At 38.0% G+C, this 23,110-nt stretch overlaps 2 protein-coding genes across 3 annotated transcripts; both read left to right on the forward strand.

Moving 5' to 3' along the window:
• The first annotated feature begins 963 nt into the window (after positions 1 to 963).
• LOC142531516 (uncharacterized) lies at positions 964 to 1,476 on the forward strand. Its single transcript, XM_075637670.1, has one exon. The coding sequence runs from the start codon at positions 1,121 to 1,123 to the stop codon at positions 1,346 to 1,348; it is 228 nt and encodes a 75-aa protein (XP_075493785.1). The 5' UTR covers positions 964 to 1,120; the 3' UTR covers positions 1,349 to 1,476.
• Positions 1,477 to 11,040: 9,564 nt separating this feature from the next.
• Positions 11,041 to 17,952, forward strand: LOC142530964 (uncharacterized). 2 transcript variants are annotated; one of them, XM_075636915.1, is made up of 14 exons: positions 11,041 to 11,319; positions 11,413 to 11,495; positions 11,923 to 11,980; positions 12,855 to 12,914; positions 13,548 to 13,677; positions 14,570 to 14,793; positions 14,887 to 14,979; positions 15,073 to 15,144; positions 15,559 to 15,591; positions 15,756 to 15,896; positions 16,220 to 16,276; positions 16,611 to 16,706; positions 16,790 to 16,892; positions 17,511 to 17,952. In XM_075636915.1, the coding sequence occupies exons 1-13, from the start codon at positions 11,224 to 11,226 to the stop codon at positions 16,844 to 16,846; spliced, it is 1,200 nt and encodes a 399-aa protein (XP_075493030.1). In that variant the 5' UTR covers positions 11,041 to 11,223; the 3' UTR covers positions 16,847 to 16,892; positions 17,511 to 17,952. The 2 variants fall into 2 exon arrangements, with proteins under 2 accessions (XP_075493030.1, XP_075493029.1); XM_075636914.1 differs by having other exon boundaries at positions 16,790 to 16,837.
• The last annotated feature ends 5,158 nt before the right edge of the window (positions 17,953 to 23,110 follow it).

Consider the following 23,110-nt stretch of genomic DNA (forward strand, 5'->3'; position numbering starts at 1 on the left):
TTTAGAATAATGACGATGACTTTTTTCTTATATCAATTTTTTGTTAATCATCAAGCTATATCAATTTTGGTATTGAAGTTCCGGTCATATTTCGAGAGAAAGATACTTCAAAATTTATTTTCTGATCTAATTAGGAAATTCAAAATAATCCACTAAATTTAATCTGCATTTTAAACTCATTCATCGTCTCTGTACCCGAAACAGATGCGCTTCTGGGAGCGTTCTACGAGAAGGCATATGTGTTACATCCCTCGCGGCACGGCAGCATCCGTACTATTGAAATGGGGTGGTACAGATCTTTCTTTCAACTGGAAGTGGGTAGTGCACCAGCTTTGAGGATAAATTCAAGATCTAAAGTACTGACTGAAGCCTAAAAACTTGAAGCCGAAAAGACCTTGAAAATTTAGTTAAGTTTGCAATCCTAGAACTAAAACGAACATCGAGCAATACAACTTTGCAAAGAAACTGTTAGAAAACAGAAATTGGTCTATTATGCATCGATTCTTGCCACCTTGAAAATATTATTCTCATGAGGCAGGTCAAATAGCAAAAAAATTTAACCATAGTCCACAAAAATAATATTAAGATCTCGTATCTATACTTTTATATTATTAAGTATGAGATTCTTAGAATAACTCATTTAACATTAAATTTGGATCATATGTTGTATTATCAACCCAAGAAAATATCACACATATGGATTAATATATTTCTTGATTATTTAAATTAATTAGACATTTGTAGCAAATTTACTCGGGAAGAGTATTCTATCTAAAGGTTCAATGAAAAAACAACGAGTCATATGTTATGTGTCAGCCCATTTCAAACACAAAACGGACATCTGTCTCAAACATTAAAAAATAAATAAAATTATAATACAATGTAGATGAATAAAAGGTATTTCAAGAAGTCAAAGATCCAACAAGTGTCCAGTTTCTAGGTACGTGCTCTGCTCGGGACACATCATTCCCCCATACCACGTAACAGATTTAGTCTTCCGAATCACGGATTTTGCTGTATAAATCACAGGACTCGCGGCCTCCGATGAAGAAGAAATCAAAGAAACATCTTTCTTTTTCTTTTCTTTTTTTTGTGATTGGATAAATTTACAAGAGAGAAAATGGGTCTTGGGATTCCAATCTGCGTGCAGTGTGGGACGAGGAGCAACCCATGCAGGTGCAAGGTGGTGGGGCCGACGCTTGGGTTCCTGGCGTTTGCGGCGGCGGCGCTGGTGGAGTGGCCGGTCGGGGCTTTTGTCTACTGCTTCCGGCACGCGAAAGGCCGCCGTATAATTGCGCATCCCGGGGCAGTCGTTTATCCCTCGGTCAACCGTTGCATCCCCATTTGAAATTGCAAGTTCAATGGTGGATTTAACACTTTCTTTTCTAATTTTATGTTCAAGCGGATTGTAATAATAATACACGTAACATATTTTACCATAATTACACTGTTTTATTATTATTATTATCATTATTATCTTTCATAATTACATTACCAGTATGAGTATGTCTGTTATTGTGAGATGATCACGAATCTTTATCCGTGAAACGTGTTAATACTATCGATATTCACGATAAAAAATAATATTCTTAACATAATAACTCAAATAAAAGATTTGTCTTGTAAAATACGATTCGTGAGATCGTCTCACATAAGTTTTTGTCTTTCATTAAATCAGAAGACATGAGATCCATGACCGATTAGCAAACAAGAACCAGAATTCAAGATACCCATTTTAAATCCAGTCAATCTAAAGTTAGCATGTAAAATCTGCAAACACCAAAATTCAAGTTAAATCATGCTTAAAAATACTATAAAGTTTCTCGAAAATCGTCAAAAAAAGAAGAAGAGAGTTCTTCAGAAACTATAATCACTAGGCCCAAAGTCCACACAATATCGTAGGACGAACTCATCAGTCTCTCTTAACAATGTTCTAAATATCTTTCTTATTTTTTTAAAAAAAATTTGATATATTTTTTACTTAATTTGTATCATATAAAAGAAATTTTTTTATCAACTTTTTAAGTTAAAATATGATATAAAAGATTTTAGAAAAATAGAGAGATAAACAAAAAAATAAATATTTTAAATAAAAAAATTCATCTAGTCGGGTTGTCTACAGAGTTAGATGTTTAGATTAAAAAAAATCGCATAGATATACAGATAAAGACAATAAACGTAAAGCCGATGGCTGATCGTTTTTTTAAGACACTGTTATTAAGAAAAAAAATAAGATTTTCTTATTAAAAAAAGGTTTCTAACTGCTATAAAACCCCAAAAAAAATAATTACAATGCAATCATGTCTCAATAAGATCAAAGAAAGCTAGCTATCTTTTATTTATGAAATTATTAAAATTTAACAATCTATAGTTATTCATAGATTTAACTTTCGGAAAGTTATAATTTTAATTTTGTAAATTGATTTTTTGTTTTGTTTTTCGAAACTATTAAATTGATCGAATATGATTTATTTTACATTGATTCTATAAATATAGAAAAGAAGGTAAAAACTTGTGTGAGACGATCTCATAAGTCATATTTTGTGAGATGGATCTCATATTTGAGTAATTCATTAAAAATTATTATTTTTTATGCTAAGAATATTACTTTTTATTGTGAATATCGATAGGGTTGTGTGGGGACCCGGACGCTAATTCATTTCTTAATAATCTTTGGGAATAATTGAATCAATTAAGATAAATATGGTCTAATTTTTTTTTAAATACAAGTGCGGAAACGTAATGTAATCAATCTGATATACATATCAAAAGTAAAGTACATGTCTTGTACTCAACACATTAAAATCAAACTAGGGTTCAACTACTATGTATCAAGTGCTGAAGCCTATCTACTTCTGATCCGGATCTCCATGCTAACTTGTCCTCTCTCATCCTCTTCTTGACACTGATCCTGTCCCATCTGTTGTCATGCACACATACAAACACGACAACAACCGGATAACTCCGGTGAGAATATAATCCCAGTATAAACAATGTAAACATGCAATCCTATAAAAACCTATATAAAAGCATATAACAGTTATCAATAACATGTATCAAATCCGAAAACATGAATGATGTAAAACTGTAAATAAACTCATGACTCGTCATCTCAGACTCGACTCATCTATAATCTAGGGATCCCGGTTCCTGGATATTACAATATACCGAATCTCCGCAATAGAAGTCAATCCGCTCCTATGCAACATCGATATAAATCAACCATCCAGTGTCTTGGCATATCCGCCGAAGACTTGGCATGTCCGTCAATAACTAGGCATCTCCGCCCCTAACTCAATACACGCTTTGCTATAACTCAATAGACTAAGCATATCAATTTAATAAATTGCAAATATCAATGCAATAAATAAAGTATGTGGTTTTTGGGAAACTCAAGTCCAATCTGACTTAAGTCGATCTCCTGGTTAACATTGATTTATACCTTTCTTTTAGTCGATTTGACGAAGTCGAAGTCTCGAATTCGAATCTGTCAATACTCAATCTGGCAATGACAATATCGAGGAGTACAATATCAATACACCTTGCACTGCACGTCTCGCGCATATGCGCGACCTCCCTCGGCGCAGGTCGCGCATATGCGCGAGACCTACTGGTCTCAGCGCGTGTCTCTCGGCAGCTCGCGCATATGCGTGCCCTCACCCGGCGCATATGCGCGGGGTTCTTTGCAACTCTCTGCCATACTCGCGCATATGCGCTGGTCCATGTCGCGCATATGCGCCCGGCTGGGTCGCGCATATGCGCGAGGTGCTCAGTCCTCGCACATAACATTCTTTCTCTGGTCTTCCCCGGTCCGATCCGTTCTGTCTATAATCATATCAATTTATCAACAAATCATTTCAGATTACAATAATCAAAATATCGGGCATTACATTTCTCCCCTCCTAAGATACGATTTCGTCCCCGAAATCACAGGCAATCAAATCATATCAGAAAAAAATGTATAACAAAAGTTAAACAGAAAACTCACATCAGTGAAACAACTCGGAAAATCTCTGTCTCATATCTGATTCTGTCTCCCAGGTAGCTTCTTCAGTGCTATGACGACTCCACTGAACTTTCACAAGCGGAATAGTCTTCGTTCTGAGTTGCTTTTCTTTACGATCTAGAATCTGTATCGGCTTCTCAAAGTAACTCAGTGTCTCGTCAAGTTCTGCCTCGTCTGGCTGAATGACATGTGAAGCATCGGGAAGATATTTCCTCAATAACGATACATGAAAGACATCATGTATTCCAGATAGAGAATGCGGTAGGGCGAGTCGATAGGCACAATCTCCTATCTTCTCGAGAATCTCGTACGGCCCAATATAACGTGGAGACAACTTCTCTTTCTTGCCAAATCTGACAACTCCTCTGAAAGGTGAAATCTTCAAGAATACTCGGTCTCCTGCCTCAAATACCAACGGTTTACGTCAAACATTGGCATATTTGGCCTGTCTGTCTTGAGATGTCTTCATTCTCTTCTGAATCAGCTTCACTTTTTCAGTCATATCTCTGATCATATCAGGTCCAATCTCAGGTACCTCAGAGATATCATCCCAATATATAGGGGATCTGCATTTCTTACCATACAACGCTTCAAATGTTGCCATCTCAATACTCGTCTGATAGCTGTTGTTGTACGAAAACTCACAAAGTGGCAAAGATTCTTGCCAACTAGTGCTAAAATCAAGCACTACAGCTCTCAGCATATCTTCCAATGTCTGGATAGTCCGCTCTGACTGTCTGTCGGTCTGTGGGTGATATGCGGTACTCAGATGTAACTTCGTACCTAGAGCCTTCTGTAAACTCTGCCAAAAGTGTGAAGTAAACCGAGGATTACGGTCTGATACAATCGACTTCGGCACTCCATGCAATCTGACCACTTCTCTGACATAGATCTCTGCCATCTGGTCATGTCTGTATGTCATATTGTACGGAATAAAACATGCGGATTTAGTCAATCTGTCAATCACGACCCAAATCGCATCACAACCTCAGGAGGATCTCAGTAGCTTCGTTACAAAATCCATGGAAATGTGATCCCATTTCCATTCAGGAATAGATAATCTCTGTAACAGTCCTCCCTAGTTTCTTTCTTTCGGCTTTCACATGTTGGCAATTCAGACATTTGGATACAAATTCAGCAATATCAGCTTTCATCTGTTTCCACCAAAACTGTCTTTTCAAATCATTGTACGTCTTTCTGCCACCAGGATGAATACTGAATCGACTACTGTGCGCTTCTGACAATATCTGTCGTTTCAACTCTGAAAAATCTTGCACAACAAGACGATTATTCACATACAGTACCTGATCACGTACCTTGTATTCTGATCGATACCCTGCTCTGACCATCGATATCGAATTCTGCACATTCTGATCAACTTTCTGAGCCGCTTTAATTCTCAAAATCAGCTCTGGTTTGACTTGGACGGCATATAATCTCAACGGTTTACAATCTGTCTCAAATACTAATCCAGACAAACAACAATCTTCTATCAAATTCGAATCACCAATCGTCGATAAGGATAAGGAACATACATTTCGACTTAGTGCATCAGCTGCTGCATTAGACTTTCCTGGATAGTATTTGATCTCACAATCAAAATCTTTAAGCAAATCAAGCCATCTTCGCTGCCTCATATTCAGCTCTGACTGTGAAAACAGATATTTCAAACTTTTATGATCAGAATAGATTTCAAACTTCTCACCGTATAGGTAATGTCGCCATATCTTCAGTGCAAACACAATGGCCGCCAATTCAAATCATGAATTGGGTAGCGAGATTCATGTGGCTTCAACTGTCTCGAGGCATAGGCATTCACATGTCACCGCTGCATCAAAACACAACCCAATCCTCTGTGAGAAGCATCGCAATAAACTACAAAATCACCAGTACCTGATGGAATAGTCAAGATCGGAGCAATGGTCAGTCTCTTCTTCAACTCAAGAAAACTGGATTCACAGTCTTCTGACCAAATAAATGGAGCATTCTTCTAAGTCAGCTGCGTAATAGGTTTAGCAATACTGGAAAAATCTTTAATGAATCGACGGTAATAGCCTGCTAAACCCATAAAACTGCGTATCTCTGGCACTGAAGTCGGTCTCGGCCAGCTGATCACAGCCTCAACCTTGCTAGGATCAACAGAAATACCGTCTCCAGATATAATGTGACCCAAAAATACAACCTGTCTCAGCCAGAATTCACATTTCGACAATTTGGCATACAATTTTTCAGCCCTCAGAATTCTCAACACAGTTCTCAAATGCTCAACATGATCAATCATATTCTTCGAATAAATTAAAATATCATCAATGAAAATAATCACAAACTCATCAAGGTACTTCTGAAACACACGGTTCATCAGACCCATAAACACAGCTGGAGCATTCGTCAAACCAAACGGCATGACAATAAACTCATAATGTCCATACCTGGTTCTGAACGTTGTCTTCGATATATCAGAATCTCTGACTCTCAGCTGATGATATTCAGATCTCAAATTGATCTTGGAATAGAGAGAAGAACCCTGCAACTGATCAAATAAATCATCAATACGAGGCAAAGGGTATTTGTTGTTTACCGTATCCTTGTTCAGTTGCCGGTAGTCAATGCAAAGTCTCAATGAACCATCCTTCTTTCTAACAAACAACACTGGAGCACCCCAAGGAGAAACACTCGGTCTGATGTAACCCTTGGCCAGTAAATCTTCCAACTGATCTTTCAATTTTTTCGGTGCCATTCGGTACTGGAGCTCTAGAAATCGGAACTGTACCTGGTACCAATTCAATGCTGAAATCTATCTCTCAAATCGGAGGCAAACCCGGAATCTCATCTAGGGAGACATCAGCAAACTCACAGACCACTGGAAAATCAGCCAATGATGAGCTCGATTTCAGTACGTCAACTGAATACACAAGGCACTCTCTGCTCCTTTCTGTAACAATCGAATCATAGATAATGTCGATATCAAAGGAATTCTAGCTCTAGAACCCTTACCGTAAAATTTCCATTCTTCAGCCATCTCAGGTCTGAATCTCACAATCTTATGGAAACAATCAACGTTAGCACTCTACTTGGTCAGCATATCAATACCGATAATACAGTCAAAATCATACAACCCAAGTACAATACAATCTAGCTCAATCTCATGTCCATTATACTGTAGCATACAATGTCTAACAGATGTCACTGATACAAGACCTCTCCCCAAATGTGAAAAGACAGATACTACAGATGATAAAGACTCAACAGGCAATGCATGACTCAATGCAAATCGCTCAGAAATAAATGTATGAGAAGCACCCTGTATCTATCAATACATAAGCAGGGTAACCTACATAAAGAACAATTATCTGCAACAACATCATCTGGTGCTTCCTGGGCCTGTTCCTCTGTCAAAGCAAATACTCTGGCCTGCTGTCTAGGAGGCTGGCTAACTGTCTGGCTTCCTCCTGGCCTCTGCTGTGACGGAGTAGTAGTCGGTGGTGGCTGGAAAGAATGAACAGCTGATGATCGTCTATCAGTCTGAGCCACTGATCCAGCTGATTCTGCTTCCTGGGATCCCTGGAAACCTCTCTGTGGACATATTCTAGCAAAATGTCCCTGCTGTCTGCAAATACGGCAACTACCAATCACTCCCTGGCATTGCTCGATCGGATGTCTCCCTCCACAAGTTCTGCAATAAGCCCCGGTATAACTCTGGCTCTGTCGGGAACCACTGGAGCTAGAAGAACTGCTGCCAGACTTCTTAAACTGTTTTCCTCTGGCTTTCAAATAATCTTTCTTCCCGCTGCTGCTGCCACTCTCAAATCTGGGAGGGGGTTGCTCGGGGTCTCGGTGCTGGAGGAACATACGAAGCTCCTTTCTGTCTCATCAGACCAGCTTCAGCTCCTTTGGCTCTATTCAGGGTATCAGCAAAGTTATTCGGTCGCCCTGTGTTCACCAATGTAAAAATCTCAGGATTCAGCCCATTAATGAACTGATCAGCAACAGCTTTGTCATTCTCGGCCACATGTGGAGCAAAACGCAACAAGGTAGATAACTTGGCCACATACTGTTCAATGTTCAACTGACCCTGTCTCAAATTTGCAAACTCTGCACCCTTGTCTTTCCGGTACGATACTGGGAAAAATCTTTGATAGAACTCAGTTTTAAAGACATTCCAAGTGATATTTGTACCTCGATGATCCAATGCTCTCTTTGTCGTGATCCACCAGTTCTTTGCAACGTCATGCAACTGGTGCCGAATCAATCGGACTCGGCGCTCATCTGTGTAATCCAAGGAATCAACCAGCATCTCAATATCATCTAACCAACACTTACAATCAACAGAAGTCTCTGTTCCTTTCAGGGTTGGCGGTTTGAACGACTGAAATCTCTTCAGTAACGTTTCCATCGGTGTTGCTGTCACATCCATCGGATTAGCTGAGGTACTATCCTGTTTTAGTACTCTTCGAGGAGGCATATCTGATTACCAAAAAGGTTAGAAACCAAATACAACAAACCTATTTCAGTCCTCCTCTGATCATCTTACTGCTGATCAAGAATCGGTTCTGATTCATTCTCAATAGCACATGTTTCCAATCAAATCAGATAATCAGGTAAACATGCAATTCAAAGCAGTAAAACATGATAGCAATCAAAAGCAAGGAAGAAAACTCATTCTACCTCGCTCACTAGCTTCTATCTCAGTCTACAGAACCTACTGCTCTGATACCACCTGCTGTGGGGACCCGGACGCTAATTCATTTCTTAATCATCTTTGGGAATAATTGAATCAATTAAGATAAATATGGTCTAATTTTTTTTTTAAAATACAAGTGCAGAAACGTAATGTAATCAATCTGATATACATATCAAAAGTAAAGTACATGTCTTGTACTCAACACATTAAAATCAAACTAGGGTTCAACTACTATGTATCAAGTGCTGAAGCTTATCTACTTTTGATCCGGATCTCCATGCTAACTTGTCCTCTCTCATCCTCTTCTTGACACTGATCCTGTCACATCTGTTGTCATGCACACATACAAACACGACAACAACCGGATAACTCCGGTGAGAATATAATCCCAGTATAAACAATGTAAACATGCAATCCTATAAAAACATATATAAAAGCATATAACAGTTATCAATAACATGTATCAAATCCGAAAACATGAATGATGTAAAACTGTAAATAAACTCATGACTCGTCATCTCAGACTCGACTCATCTCTAATCTAGGGATCCCGGTTCCTGGATATTACAATATACCGAATCTCCGCAATAGAAGTCAATACGCTCCTATGCAACATCGATATAAATCAACCATCCAGTGTCTTGGCATATCCGCCAAAGACTTGGCATGTCCGTCAATAACTAGGCATCTCCGCCCCTGACTCAATACACTCTTTTTGCTATAACTCAATAGACTAAGCATATCAATCTCATAAATTGCAAATATCAATGCAATAAATAAAGTATGTGGTTTTTGGGAAACTCAAGTCCAATCTGACTCAAGTCGATCTCCCGGTTAACATTGATTTATACATTTCTTTTAGTCGATTTGACGAAGTCGAAGTCTCGAATTCGAATCTGTCAATACTCAATCTGGCAATGACAATATCGAGGAGTACAATATCAATACACCACTCAAATCAATACTAGATATAATCAGAACTCAATCTAATTCTGTTTCAACGGCATAACTGCACAATCTCAATATACCCAGCAATACAAATCAAAAGATATCAATTCCTACAACTCATAACCCATAACAATACAAATCTGATATCAAATCTCAATCAAATCCATTCTGAAAATCATAAAAATTTCATACGGTATCTGTTCTTCAATCCGATTTCGATTATACGATGTCTAATATATCAATAACACCATATATGAATCATATCTGATTCCTTCAATATCATATTTTCAAGTCATAACAAAACGTAGTAAAACTTACGTCCAGTTGAAGTCTTTGTCGCTAGGAACACAGTACTGAAGTCGGATTGAAATTCTGACGGGTGGATCTTGCACAAACTTCAAATTCCTAAAATAAAATGTGTATGGATTTTCACGAGGCTTCCTCGATCGTTTTCCTTGAAAATCTGAAGGAACAATTGCAAATTCGACATATATATATATATATATCCTAATGCATGCTAAGGCCATGTGGCTAACTCCTTGCACTGCACGTCTCGCGCATATGCGCGACCTCCCTCGGCACAGGTCGCGCATATGCGCGAGACCTACTGGTCTCAGCGCGTGTCTCTCGGCAGCTCGCGCATATGCGTGCCCTCACCCGGCGCATATGCGCGAGGTTCTTTGCAACTCTCTGCCATACTCGCGCATATGCGCTGGTCCATGTCGCGCATATGCGCGAGGTTCTCTGCCTACCTTGCACATATGCGCCCAGCTGGGTCGCGCATATGCGCGAGGTGCTCAGTCCTCGCACATAACATTCTTTCTCCGGTCTTCCCCGATCCGTTCCGTCTATAATCATATCAATTTATCAACAAATCATTTCATATTACAATAATCAAAATCTCGGGCATTACAGGTTGACCTGTCTCACAGATAAAGATTCGTGAGACCGTCTCATAAGAGACATACTCTAGAAATAATACAGTTCATATTACTAAAAAATTAAAATTAATGGATAAAAATAAATAGAAAAAAAAAGTAATACGGCTCCTGATACTTCAAAATGATAGAAAATAATTTTTTGTTTTTCTTTATTTATTTTTGTTTATATATATTTTCACGTGTGTAATATAAACCTTATTTTTTGTTACATATACCACGTAAGATATAATCGATAGTCAAATAAATCGTATTATATGAATGTAATGTTTGAGGACAAATAAACGAGGAAAACTAAACTTTTATAATAATTTAAAAGAGTTAAAACAGTCCAATTTAAAAGGCTAAAACTGCAGTTTTACATTTAATTGATAGAAAAAAAAAAAGTTAAAGAGACCATAATTATAAATATTCAAAAAACAATGGAAATATTACACAAATATTCAGGAGCAAATAATAAAAAATGTACTGATTTATTTTCTCAAAAGAAAAAAGAAAACAGTGAAGCTTCTAAGTTTTTCTGGTAGTGACGATGAAGATGATTCCGGACACTCGAATCAACTCGTGAACGAATTTAGGACTGTGGCAGAATCGGGATTGAACCCTAGCATCACGGGCCATTTTGAAACAAAATATTTGATTTGATACAGATGGACCCTGAAACAGCTCTGGAGTTTGTAAAGCACGGCGCCACTCTTCTTCTCCTCGATGTTCCTCAGTTCACTCTTATTGGAATCGATACGCAGGTACATCTTCTGTGTGATTCATGCATATGAATTTGTTTTGTGTGATTATTACTTGTTTACCTGAGGAAGCGAAATTATTGTTGTGTGGCGCAGATGTTTTCGTCGGGTCCTAAGTTTAAGGGTATCAAGATGATTCCTCCGGGCGTTCATTTCGTATATTATAGCTCATCTAATAGGTTGGTTTCTTTTATTCTTGATTGTTCCATATTTTGTACTGTCAACTTGAGGGTGCAACGCAAAGCGGATCCGAAAATTTTCAAAGCTTGTATTTTTCTTCCCCTGAACTTATACTTTTCAGCTGCTAAATGCTTAAATCTTCCCTTCTGGCTTGGGGTCTGCTTTTGGGATGAACTGAATCCTATAAGGTGAAATGTTAACTTAGAAAAAGTTGCGATTTTTCTTTCTTCTGAATGAGCTTACTTGCGTCGGAGGTTCCTGTATTCACTTGATAATATCTGCTTTAAAATCGACCAGAAAAAAATCAGCAAGAATGAGAATTTTTGCCAAAATTTGTTCAGATAAAAAGTAATGTAGTATTGTTGATTGTAGCTTGTTTTTTAATGGTTTGGTTGTGGTACTTGTTTTGGGTATGTGATTATGCAGAGAAGGCAGTGAATTTTCTCCAATAGTTGGTTTCTTCATTGATGCGAGCCCTTCTCAGGTGACTGTCATTATTTCATCTTTTTGGATTTGCCGTTCCAACTCTTGCATTCACTTAGTTTCCGACTCGAGACTAAAAAATTATTTTGTTACATGCTCATGTTTGTGTAACTTAAAGTGACTGTTCAATGCTTATAATTTAAATAAGTATTCAAATGCTTTGTTGGATCTATTTGTCTAGAGTATTTTCCGGCAAACGATTTTGTTGACAGTGCGCCTTTGCTGTGAAGAGCATGTCTTGCACACTGTACATGTTGGTGTTAAATGTAATGTGAAATGCAACTTAATAATCATTATATATTTGTGCACTGATGAATGTTTATTTTATTAATATTCAAAAGTTCATAAAGTATGTATTGGATGTTGTAGGAAATGTAATATAGTTTTCTTCATTATTTAGATTCTAGAATATTATGTCCCAGCGCACGTCAATAATGCTTGCACCTCACGACTAGGATTTAGGGTATCACTTTACTCGTTTAGAATCCCCATATGTAAACTGTGACATGTAGCAATTTATACGCGAATTTTACTCTCTAATTATGCTGACGAAAATTGCAAATATGCCAAGTGGAACTGCACTATATTAAAAGAGCAAGTGAACTGCTGTGAAGCAAAACTGCTGGTAGGAGATGCTAGTTAAAGTGATCTAAGTGATCTTTTGACGCATTATTTGTCGACGAACCCCAGAAGAAAATTTTAAGTTTGACATTTTGTAGATACCTCTGGCCCATTGTACGATGTGTGTTGATAAGTTACCTTATGGATCGAGTGATTTATATTTTCTTTTGTTTATGTTTACAAATTATGAATTGATTCCTTGTATTGGATGACAAATCATAAAGCGTTGGTCCTTTTCTGATTTGGTGTAACAGGTGATTGTCCGGAGATGGGAAAAAAAAGAAGAGCTGCTTGTCAAACTGTTGGAAGAAGAGGTAAGACCAGTTTATGGAACAAGTTCTGACTTATGATTTTTTGTTCCTGAATAGCGCGTTCACTTGCGTGGACCCATCATGTCATACCCAACCTGTATGGTGAAGCTTGATAACCCAAAATCTACAAGTTTTCCCACTGATTGCCAAATATCTAATTATGTTTTGAATGTCTCACATCTCCAGCAGCTTAAGCCTTAAGGTTTTAGGTGTGATGGTCACTTAATATGGTTTGAGAACCATGCTGAAGAGATCATCATCCAAAAGAGTTTAACCACCACCATTTACAAATGCTTGTCTCTGCTAGGCTTCATATGTAGAAGACACGTGTGCTATAGATGATAAATGTTTAACAACTCCTAACAATTTAATCTTTTTGGCGAGGTTTTCATTCGATAGGTGGCTTGTCTGTTGACTTATTTTTGACTTACTGTTAGAGGGTACACATGCATGTTCAATGCTTCAAGCATTGATTTCTAGTTGAAGCTCACTAATCATAACTGTTGTGGCCTGATTTGAATAATATCTTCAAGTTGCTGCCAAAAATTGTGATTTAATAAACACGTTACTGATGAAACACTTCCTCTTGCACTGATTTTGTGATGCTTATTCCTAGCCTTTTATTCTTTTATATAGGAAGAGAGATACTGTGAAGCAGTTAAAAGGCTAGAATTTGATGCACAGCTTGGACCATATTCAATGAGTCAGTATGTTGAATGGAAGCACTTGTCCAATTATATTAACAAGGCTACAATTGATCGCATTGGTGAGAAAATACAGTTATTTACAATATGTGCTACTTGATCAAATGCATTTAGTTTTACTATTATGTCATAAGATTGTTTTCCTCTCCCGGTCTCTAACCCTTCTACATTATGATTCTAATTATTAAAACAATTTGAATTATTCAAGTTGGCGAGGGGATCAATCATAAAAAGAGGAGAAATAAGTTGTGAGAACGAGTTTGCTGATATTTGATCAGGATATCATTAAGATATGAAGCACATTGACAAATAATATTTTTTTAAAAGAAGTTCTTTTTTTAAGATTTATCTTTGTTTTGAATTAAGACTTACAAACTTGAATGTGGTATAGCTAATGGGACTCTGTGGATAAACTTTTAATTTAATGTCCCAGTTTATCTGTTGTCCACATCTATTTCGATAACAAATTCCATGTATTCATTTCTCCCCCCTCTATTATTATATCATGCGGTAAAAGAAATCAGGCTAAAAGATAAGTTAACAGAGACATCAGACGCTGGGGTTGAGTGATGAAGTTCTATTTTCTAACTTTAAAGAGAGTCATTGCCTACTAGTGCAATTTCACTCCCCTATCTGGCAACCCCCTCCCTACCCACCACGAAGATGGGTAGGCATATATGCACGGCAGAAAAGATACCAAATGATATGTTGGCCATGGTGACACATATTGGCTTCTTGAATAAGGCAAATAACTTTTGGTGGGTTGACAAAGTTGACTTTAGTCTTCCTTGGAGACTTCATAATAACCTTTGTTTTCCAGAGACTAATTTGACAATGATCGATAGTAGGATCTTCTTTAGATTTCTTTTTAACAGTTAAATGGCGGTTTTTTAAGTGTATATCCTTCCTTTTGTTGCTGTGATAACTGATGTGTGATGATTGTATGATTTACAGAACCTATTGGAGGAGAAATCACAGTTGTTTCAGAATCTAAAATGGTTGGGAATTTTCCTAAAACCACAATGGAGAAAGCTTTGGCCGAGCAGTTGAGGAGCAGCAAGTTTTCAACTCATGAGGAAAATTCCCAAAGAAGAGGCTGCTACTACACTAAAATTCCTAGAGTTGTCAAGCACAATGGACTTTCTGGCGGAGAACTTACCAATATGAATCTTGACAAGGTTTTCTGTTGGAAAATTCTTCTACATTGAAGTTAAGATTTTGTGATTTTTCCAGGTATTCTGAGTTAGGAATGTATGCTTCTGTTTTTTCAGACACAGCTGTTGGAAGGCATATTAATGAAAGAATATGGAGGTGTTGAAGATTCACTTCTAGCAGAAATGCAGTTTGCATTCATTGCATTTCTGGTGAAGAAGAATTCGGTTTTTATGTTTCTCAAGTTGCATGGAACATAGACTGTTTTGGGTTAATTTAGATGTTTAATTAGGTAAAAATTGCAGATGGGTCAGTCATTGGAAGCATTTCTGCAGTGGAAGCTTTTACTCAGTCTCTTATTTGGCTGTACAGAAGCTGTAAGTATACATCTGAACAACAAAATTCTTCAACGTCATTATTGGAAAATATTGTGATATCTGTGCTGTCAAAATTTAAATGCCATTCTGGTAATTTACGTTCATGCAGGTGATAGTGTAATACTTGCTGGATAATATTTTTCCATACCATGATGCCCAAAAATGTGTTAATTGTGTGAAGATTGAAGCTCAAAACAGAAGACCGACACAATCGAAAAGCTTTTTTTTACTTAAAATGATCTTTTTAGTCTAACATTTTGTGGAAAATCAACCTTAGGGAAAAAAAACCGTAAATCAATTTGTTTTGCTGTGTGTCCTTATGACTATATTTTGATGTTCTGTCCAACTAATTTGAAAAATTCGTGAGATCGTTTCTTTGTTCTAATTCTCATCTGAATTTTTTTATCTCTGCAGCCTCTTCACACCCGGAGTCGGCTATTTACAAAGGTAGGGTATTAAGTTAAGCTCATCTTGATCTTCATATTTTTTATGGTTTTCATGTTAATCATGGTGGTTTGAGGTGCATGCTTTGAACTCTAGATTAATTATTATAATTACCTTAGGTATTTTATTATCTTCCTCTTCTGATTTTGAAATTGATGTATTGACAGTCTATTAGAGTGATTTATTATCAGTTAAAATATGGATTTCAAAAAGATCAGCGAGATATTGGTGCCACGAACAAAGGAGTATCAGCATTGTTGGATGAATCTTGGTTATCTTCTGATAGCTTTCTGTTCCACCTATGCAAGGTAATGTTATAAGCTGACAAGATCATTATGCTCATCCATGTGCAATTAATTTTGGGCAATTGAGAATATTTTTTTCACCTCAGTTTCTGATCCTGTACCTCCCATCCTTGTCTTAACGTGATTAGAGGGGAATCTTGACACGGATTTTGTTTCCAAAATTTGACTGTTTAATTGAATTTTAAGTACTCAATTACTCAGGCATATGTTGTTTACTTGCTTATGATTTTTGCCTTTTCTGCATTTCTGAATAAATTGGAAACATCTCCTCAATATTCATCTACTGTAAATTTAGACTTAAGGTCAATCCCTTATTATTGCTACAGGATTTCTTCTCGTTGGTGATGGAAGCTCCGGTGGTTGATGGGGACCTTCTGACTTGGGTATGTGTATTTTTTTATTTTGCTTAAATGATAACTTATTTTGTTATTTACTTATTTACAATCATTTTCATTTTCAATATCTAATCACACCCACGGTAAGTATGCTCTTATTTTAATATTATTCCTTTTGTTTAAAGTTAAAATTTTTCGAACTTAATCATAGGAAGGGGCAGGGAGTGAATTGAAAGTGATATCATCAAGGAATAGACATCATATAGTTTCATTCTATCAAATAGATTTGACAGTTCTTCTCATATGCAGCAGTATGAGACATCATTATTTGAAAGATATTTTCCTCCATCGAGTACTAAATTTTGCCTTTTGCTTTTGAAAGATAAGAAAACTCAAACTGCTGCTTGAGAACTCATTTGGATGGCAATTTCATCAGAACAGCACGGTGCATGGTGTTTACGTCGAGGAAGATGATGAGGTTTGTATAAGTGAAAACATAATTATCCATAATTTATATTCATTTACTCCATTATGCCATGACTGGTGTTTTAACTTCTACAGTATGCTCCAGTTGTAGAGATATTGGATGATTCTCAACTGCAGAAATGTGTAAGCTAGTAGTTTTTAATCTTGTTTATGCCTTCAAGCAGCCTTGAGATAGCAGGTTAGCGAGCTTTTTAGTTCACAATTTGTGAGATGAGAGTCGAAATATTAAATCGAGATTGTGGTCTCAAAGTAATATTTTATCACCACAATTAAAATATTACTGTGTTGACAATTTAGTAGTAAAATTTAATGTAGAGCTGTGCCGGAAAATTCGATTGAGTTGTTGAAACCCTTAATGTTCAGCGTTGGTTTGTATTTTCCATCTTGGCTAATCATATGTAGTTTTTGGAATTCAAGAATTAAAATCGAGGACGATTTAGCATAAGTTGGAGGAAAATTAGATATTGAATGCAATTTCTCTCAGAAGTTCGATGTATAGTGATCCAAAAATGAAGTACCTCAAAGTCCCTGCTGTAGATTCAGTTAGCTTGACAATAAGTGACCACTTCAACTAGTAAACAGTGCAACCCAATGTTAACAGTGATGCATCATCATTTTATAATTCGCCAAGTCACGTATTGATCTAAGATTCGAGAAGAAATGCTGCAAGACCATGGGACCGAACTTGTATCAAGTTTAGTTGACTATTGGACAAATAGAGCAATAAAATGCTTGTCAAATTTATTAAATCTCTTTAAATGTATACAGTTTATTTACTTCCCACTTTCTGGTTCAGCACTTTGGAGACGACCAACAAAGGGCTTCACACCCTTCCATGTAGAGGACTCCTGGTTCTTCTGGGAAACGTTCTTTGCAGATCCGTTGCTGGTAACACTTGGGGGTGCTTCATACAGAGCAGTCTTTCACCTCCTGCGCAAAACAGAAAGTGATCCCGAAAAGGAATGAAATTGGTCGGCAGCAGTATATGATATGTATTGAATCGGTTGTATTAGTTATATTAGTTAAATGAGTTATTAGGTTGGGTATGAAAATATATTTTGAAGCTCTGCGCTTCCATCTTTTTTTGCATGAGCAAATCATCAAAGTAAATCGATTTCAATGTTATTGACAAAAACTTCCTGGTTTCAGCGGACTGATCGATAGTGTACAAGTAAGGTTGCGACTTGCGACTGCACGATTCTGGGTGTTCCGGAATGATCCCACGTGCACTTGGTCTATTTTCTTGGAAATTAGTCCAGACAAGAATACAGAATTATCGCAAACATGGTTAGAAAATATTTTTCAAGTTGTTTTCTTTTCTTGTTGTCAGCTTATTTTGCTCTATTATTATTTGCCTTGTTATTATTATTGCTTGTAAAATAGATGTATAAGTTATAGATGAAAGAAATGTCGGCAGAAGCATTAAATGTATGTTGGTTGATTTGTCAAAGTTGGTTGGCCGATTTAAACGAAAACAAAAACGTGGGAGGCAAAGTCATTGCATTAAGTGACACGTGGTTGGCTATGCAATGCAGCGGAAGTTTCACGGAAATTTTCAGAGGAGAAAAAGCGTTTTTATATGCGTGTTCACACGGTCAAGGGGTTCTATAAATAGAGCTCCCCCCTTCATTTGGAAATCATCCATTCTTCGAGTTTTCTCTCATCTTATAAGCATTTGAGTGCTTAGTTCTGTAATATTTGTGAGGTGTTTTGTTCTCCTGTATTAAGAGAGTGTGTTCTCTTTGGAAACACAGTGAGTGAGTTGTACACCACAAAATATTATAGTGGAATTTTTTTCATCTTGCCCGTGGTTTTTACCCTAATAATTTTTAGGGGTTTTTCACGTAAATCTCGGTGTCCAGTTTATTCTTTATTTTCGTGTTTTATTATCTCAAAATCCGCACGTGGGACCAACAAGTGGTATCAGAGCCTTGGTTTAAAATTTCTTAAAATTCTGAGCATGCTCTGTGGTTGCAGCCTAGACTGATCTTCCATATCAGAAAAGATTTTTTGATATTTTTTATTTAAGGCGGGATTATTTTGTCCAGTCTACTAAAATTGTTGTAGGCATAATGGCGGGAAGGTACGAGATAGCAAAGTTCAACGGAAGCAATTTTATGCTGTGGAAAATAAAGATACAAGCAGTTTTAAGAAAGGAGAATTGCTTGGCGGCCATTGGAGATAGACCGGTGAAGATTACGGACGATGGAAAGTGGAACAAGATGAATGATAATGTTGTTGCCAATTTACACTTGGCTATAGCAGACGAAGTTTTGTCAAGTATCTCTGAGATAAAAACAATCAAAGTTATCTGGGATACTCTGACAAAGATGTACGATGTCAAGTCGCTACACAACATGATTTTCCTAAAGAGAAGGCTTTATACTCTTCGGATGGCGGAATCCTCATCAATGACCGACCATATCAACACACTAAATACTCTATTTGCCCAACTCACTTCCATGGGGCATAAAATAGGGGAAAATGAAGGTGCGGAGCTTCTACTTCAAAGTCTACCAGATTCATATGATCAACTTATCATCAACAGTTACCAACAATATTCTTATGGGCTTTCTAATATTCGATGATGTCTTAACTGCAGTTCTCGGAGAAGAAAGCCGGCGCAAAAATAAGGAAGACATGTTGGTAACTTCGAAGCAGGCAGAGTCTTTACCGATGATAAGAGGAAGATTTATGGACCGTGACTCCAGTGGGAGCCAAAGACGAGGTAGATCAAAGTCCAGAAGTAAGAAGAAAAATATCTACTGCTTCAAATGTGGCGGTAAAGGGCACTTCAAGAAAGAGTGTACGAGTATCGAGAAGAGTTCTCAAGGAAATGTGGCCAGTACTTCAGGCGGTGGTGAAATATTATTCAGCGAAGCGGCAACTGTTGCGGAAGGCAGGCACAAATTTTGTGACACATGGATTATGGATTCAGGTGCGACGTGGCACATGACGTCTCGGAGAGAATGGTTTGATCATTATGAACCAGTCTCAGGAGGATCTGTATTCATGGGAAATGATCATGCCTTGGAAATCGCTGGGTTCGGTACTATCAAAATTAAAATGTTTGATGGCACCATTCGCACCATACAGGAGGTACGACATATGAAAGGACTAACGAAAAATCTTTTGTCCTTGGGGCAATTGGATGATATCGGGTGCAAAACTCGTATCAAGAACGAGATCATGAAAATTGTGAAGGGCGCGCTTGTGGTTATGAAGGCGGAAAAGGTTGCTGCAAATCTGTATGTACTTTTGGGGAAAATACACAAAGAGGCAGAACTAGCTGTTGCATCAATTGGTTCAGCAGAAGAATTAACAGTGTTATGGCATAGAAAGCTCGGGCATATGTCAGAACGGGGGTTGAAAATTCTCTCAGAACGGAAGCTGCTGCCGGGACTTACAAAAGTGTCATTACCATTTTGTGAGCACTGTGTTACCAGTAAACAACACAGATTAAAGTTTGACACTTCTACTGCCAGGAGCAAAAGCATATTGGAGCTGATTTCATTCGGATGTTTGGCAAGCACCGGTTGTATCCCTAGGAGGAGCGAGATACTTTGTCTCGTTCATTGACGATTTCTCTAGGAGATGTTGGGTGTATCCAATCAAGAAGAAATCAGAAGTTTTCCAAGTTTTCAAATATTTCAAAGCGCGGGTTGAACTTGATTCTGAAAAGAAAATCAAGTGTCTGAGTACTGACAATGGAGGAGAATATACCAGTGACGAGTTTGATGCATTTTGTCAACATGAGGGCATTAAGAGACAGTTCACGACGGCTTACACACCTCAACAGAATGGAGTGGCGGAGCGGATGAACATGACCTTGTTGGACAGAACAAGAGCTTTGTTGAGGACTGCGGGTGTAGAAAAATCATTTTGGGCGGAAGCAGTCAAAACCGCTTGTTATATTATCAATCGTTCTCCTTCAGTGGCGATTGATCTGAAGACTCCGATGGAGATGTGGACCGGGAAGCCGACATATTATTCTCATTTGCATACATTTGGAAGTCCTGTGTACGTTCTGTACAATGAGCAAGAAAGATCGAAGTTGGATTCGAAATCCAGAAAATGTATCTTCTTGGGCTATGCTGATGGAGTTAAGGGGTTTCGCTTGTGGGATCCTATTGTTCACAAGCTTGTCATCAGCAGAGATGTAATCTTCGAGGAAGATAAAGTAAAGAGAGACAAATGTACACCGAATTCAGAAACTACTATTTTTCAGGTGGAAAATAAGACGGACGAAGGTCAAGTTTCTTGTGAAGCAGTACCAAAGCACGAAGAATAAGAACATGTTGAGTCTGAGGTTTCTAATGTGAGGCAGTCAACTCGAGAAAGAAGACCACCAGGTTGGCTTTCAGATTATGTCACTAAAAGCAATATTGCATATTGTCTATTATCAGATGATGGTGAGCCATCGAGTTTTCACGAGGCTACTCAAAGCTCAGATGTATCTTTGTGGATGATAGCAATGCAAGAAGAGTTGGAGGCATTAGATAGAAATAAAATTTGGGATCTTGTTACACTACCACGAGGAAGAAAAGCCATTGGAAACAGATGGGTCTATAAGATCAAGCGTGATGGCAATAACCAAGTGGAGCGGTATCGTGCTAGATTGGTGGTAAAAGGGTATGCTCAGAAAGAAGGCATTGACTTCAATGAGATATTTTCTCCTGTGGTTCAACTTACAACAGTCAGAGTAGTGTTGGCATTGTGTGCGGTGTTTGACATACATCTAGAACAGCTAGATGTGAAAACAGCATTTCTTCATGGGGATCTTGAAGAAGATCTATATGCTTCAGCCAAAAGGTTTTGCGGAAAAAGGCAAAGAGAACTTGGTTTGCAGGTTGAAGAAATCTCTGTACGGTCTCAAACAGGCGCCGAGGTGTTGGTACAAGAGCTTTGATTCCTATATCATGAGCCTTGGATACAACAGACTGAGTGCAGACCCTTGCACGTATTTCAAGAGGTCTGGTGATGATTATATCATTTTGCTGTTGTATGTGGATGACATGTTGGTAGCAGGCCCCAACAAAGATCAGGTCCAAGGGATTGAAGGCACAGTTGGCTAGGGAATTTGATATGAAGGACTTGGGACCAGCAAACAAGATTCTAGGGATGCAAGTTCACCGAGATAAAAGTAACAGAAAGATTTGGCTTTCACAGAGAAATTATTTGAAGAAAGTCTTGCAACGCTTCAACATGTAAGATAGTAAGCCAATCTCGACCCCTCTTCCTGTTAACTTCAAGTTATCCTCCGAGATGTGTCCTAGCAGTGAAGCAGAGAGGATGCAGATGTCTCGAGCACCGTATGCATCAGCAGTGGGAAGTTTGATGTTCGACATGATCTGTACAAGACCCCAGACATTGCTCAAGCAGTAGAAGCAGTTAGTCGGTATATGACGAATCCTGGACGAGAGCATTGGAGCACTGTTAAGAGGATCCTTAGATACATTAAGGGTACCTCGAATGCTGCATTATGTTGTGGAGGATCGGATTTTACACTCAGGGGCTTTGTCGATTCAGATTATGCAGGTGATCCTGATAAGAGAAAATCTACTACTGGTTATGTGTTTACACTTGCAGGGGGAGCAGTAAGCTGGGTTTCAAAACTGCAGACAGTTGTAGCGTTATCTACAACAGAGGCAGAATACATGGCAGCTACTCAAGCGTGCAAATAGGCAATATGGATTAAAAGGTTATTGGAGGAGATCGGGCACAAATAAGAAAATGTTCCTTTGTTTTGTGACAGTCAGAGTGCCTTGCACATCGTAAGGAATCCAGCCTTTCATTTCAGGACAAAACACATTGGAGTACAATTTCACTTTGTGCGGGAAGTAGTAGAAGAAGGAAGTGTGGATATGCAGAAGATTCATACAAGAGATAACATAGCTGATTTTCTGACCAAGCCAGTGAACACTGATAAGTTTGAGTGGTGTAGATCCTCAAGTGGTCTAGCAGAAACGTAAGCAGCAGGGAATGACAAGATTGAAAGAATGTGTGGAGATGTGTTTGATTCTCAATCAAATTTCCAAGTGGGAGAAATGTCGGCAGAAGCATTAAATGTATGTTGGTTGATTTGTCAAAGTTGGTTGGCCGATTTAAACGAAAACAAAAACGTGGGAGGCAAAGTCATTGCATTAAATGACACGTGGTTGGCTATGCAATGCAGCGGAAGTTTCACGGAAATTTTTAGAGGAGAAAACGCGTTTTTATATGCGTGTTCACACGGTCAAGTGGCTCTATAAATAGAGCTTCCCCCTTCATTTGGAAATCATCCCTTCTTCGAGTTTTCTCTCATCTTATAAGCATTTGAGTGCTTAGTTCTGTAATATTTGTGAGGTGTTTTGTTCTCCTGTATTAAGAGAGTGTGTTCTCTTTGGAAACACAGTA

This window comes from Primulina tabacum, chromosome 17 (genome assembly GCF_025594145.1).
Source record: "Primulina tabacum isolate GXHZ01 chromosome 17, ASM2559414v2, whole genome shotgun sequence".
NCBI lineage: Eukaryota > Viridiplantae > Streptophyta > Magnoliopsida > Lamiales > Gesneriaceae > Primulina > Primulina tabacum.

Excerpts from the sequence above, each read along its gene's own strand:
- LOC142531516 (XM_075637670.1), top strand. The coding sequence starts at position 1,121 with ATGGGTCTTGGGATTCCAATCTGCGTGCAGTGTGGGACGAGGAGCAAC.
- LOC142530964 (XM_075636914.1), top strand. The coding sequence starts at position 11,224 with ATGGACCCTGAAACAGCTCTGGAGTTTGTAAAGCACGGCGCCACTCTT. Across the intron at positions 11,496-11,922 it reads TATTATAGCTCATCTAATAG|AGAAGGCAGTGAATTTTCTC; the intron begins GTTGGTTTCTTT and ends GTGATTATGCAG. Across the intron at positions 15,592-15,755 it reads GGAGTCGGCTATTTACAAAG|TCTATTAGAGTGATTTATTA; the intron begins GTAGGGTATTAA and ends ATGTATTGACAG.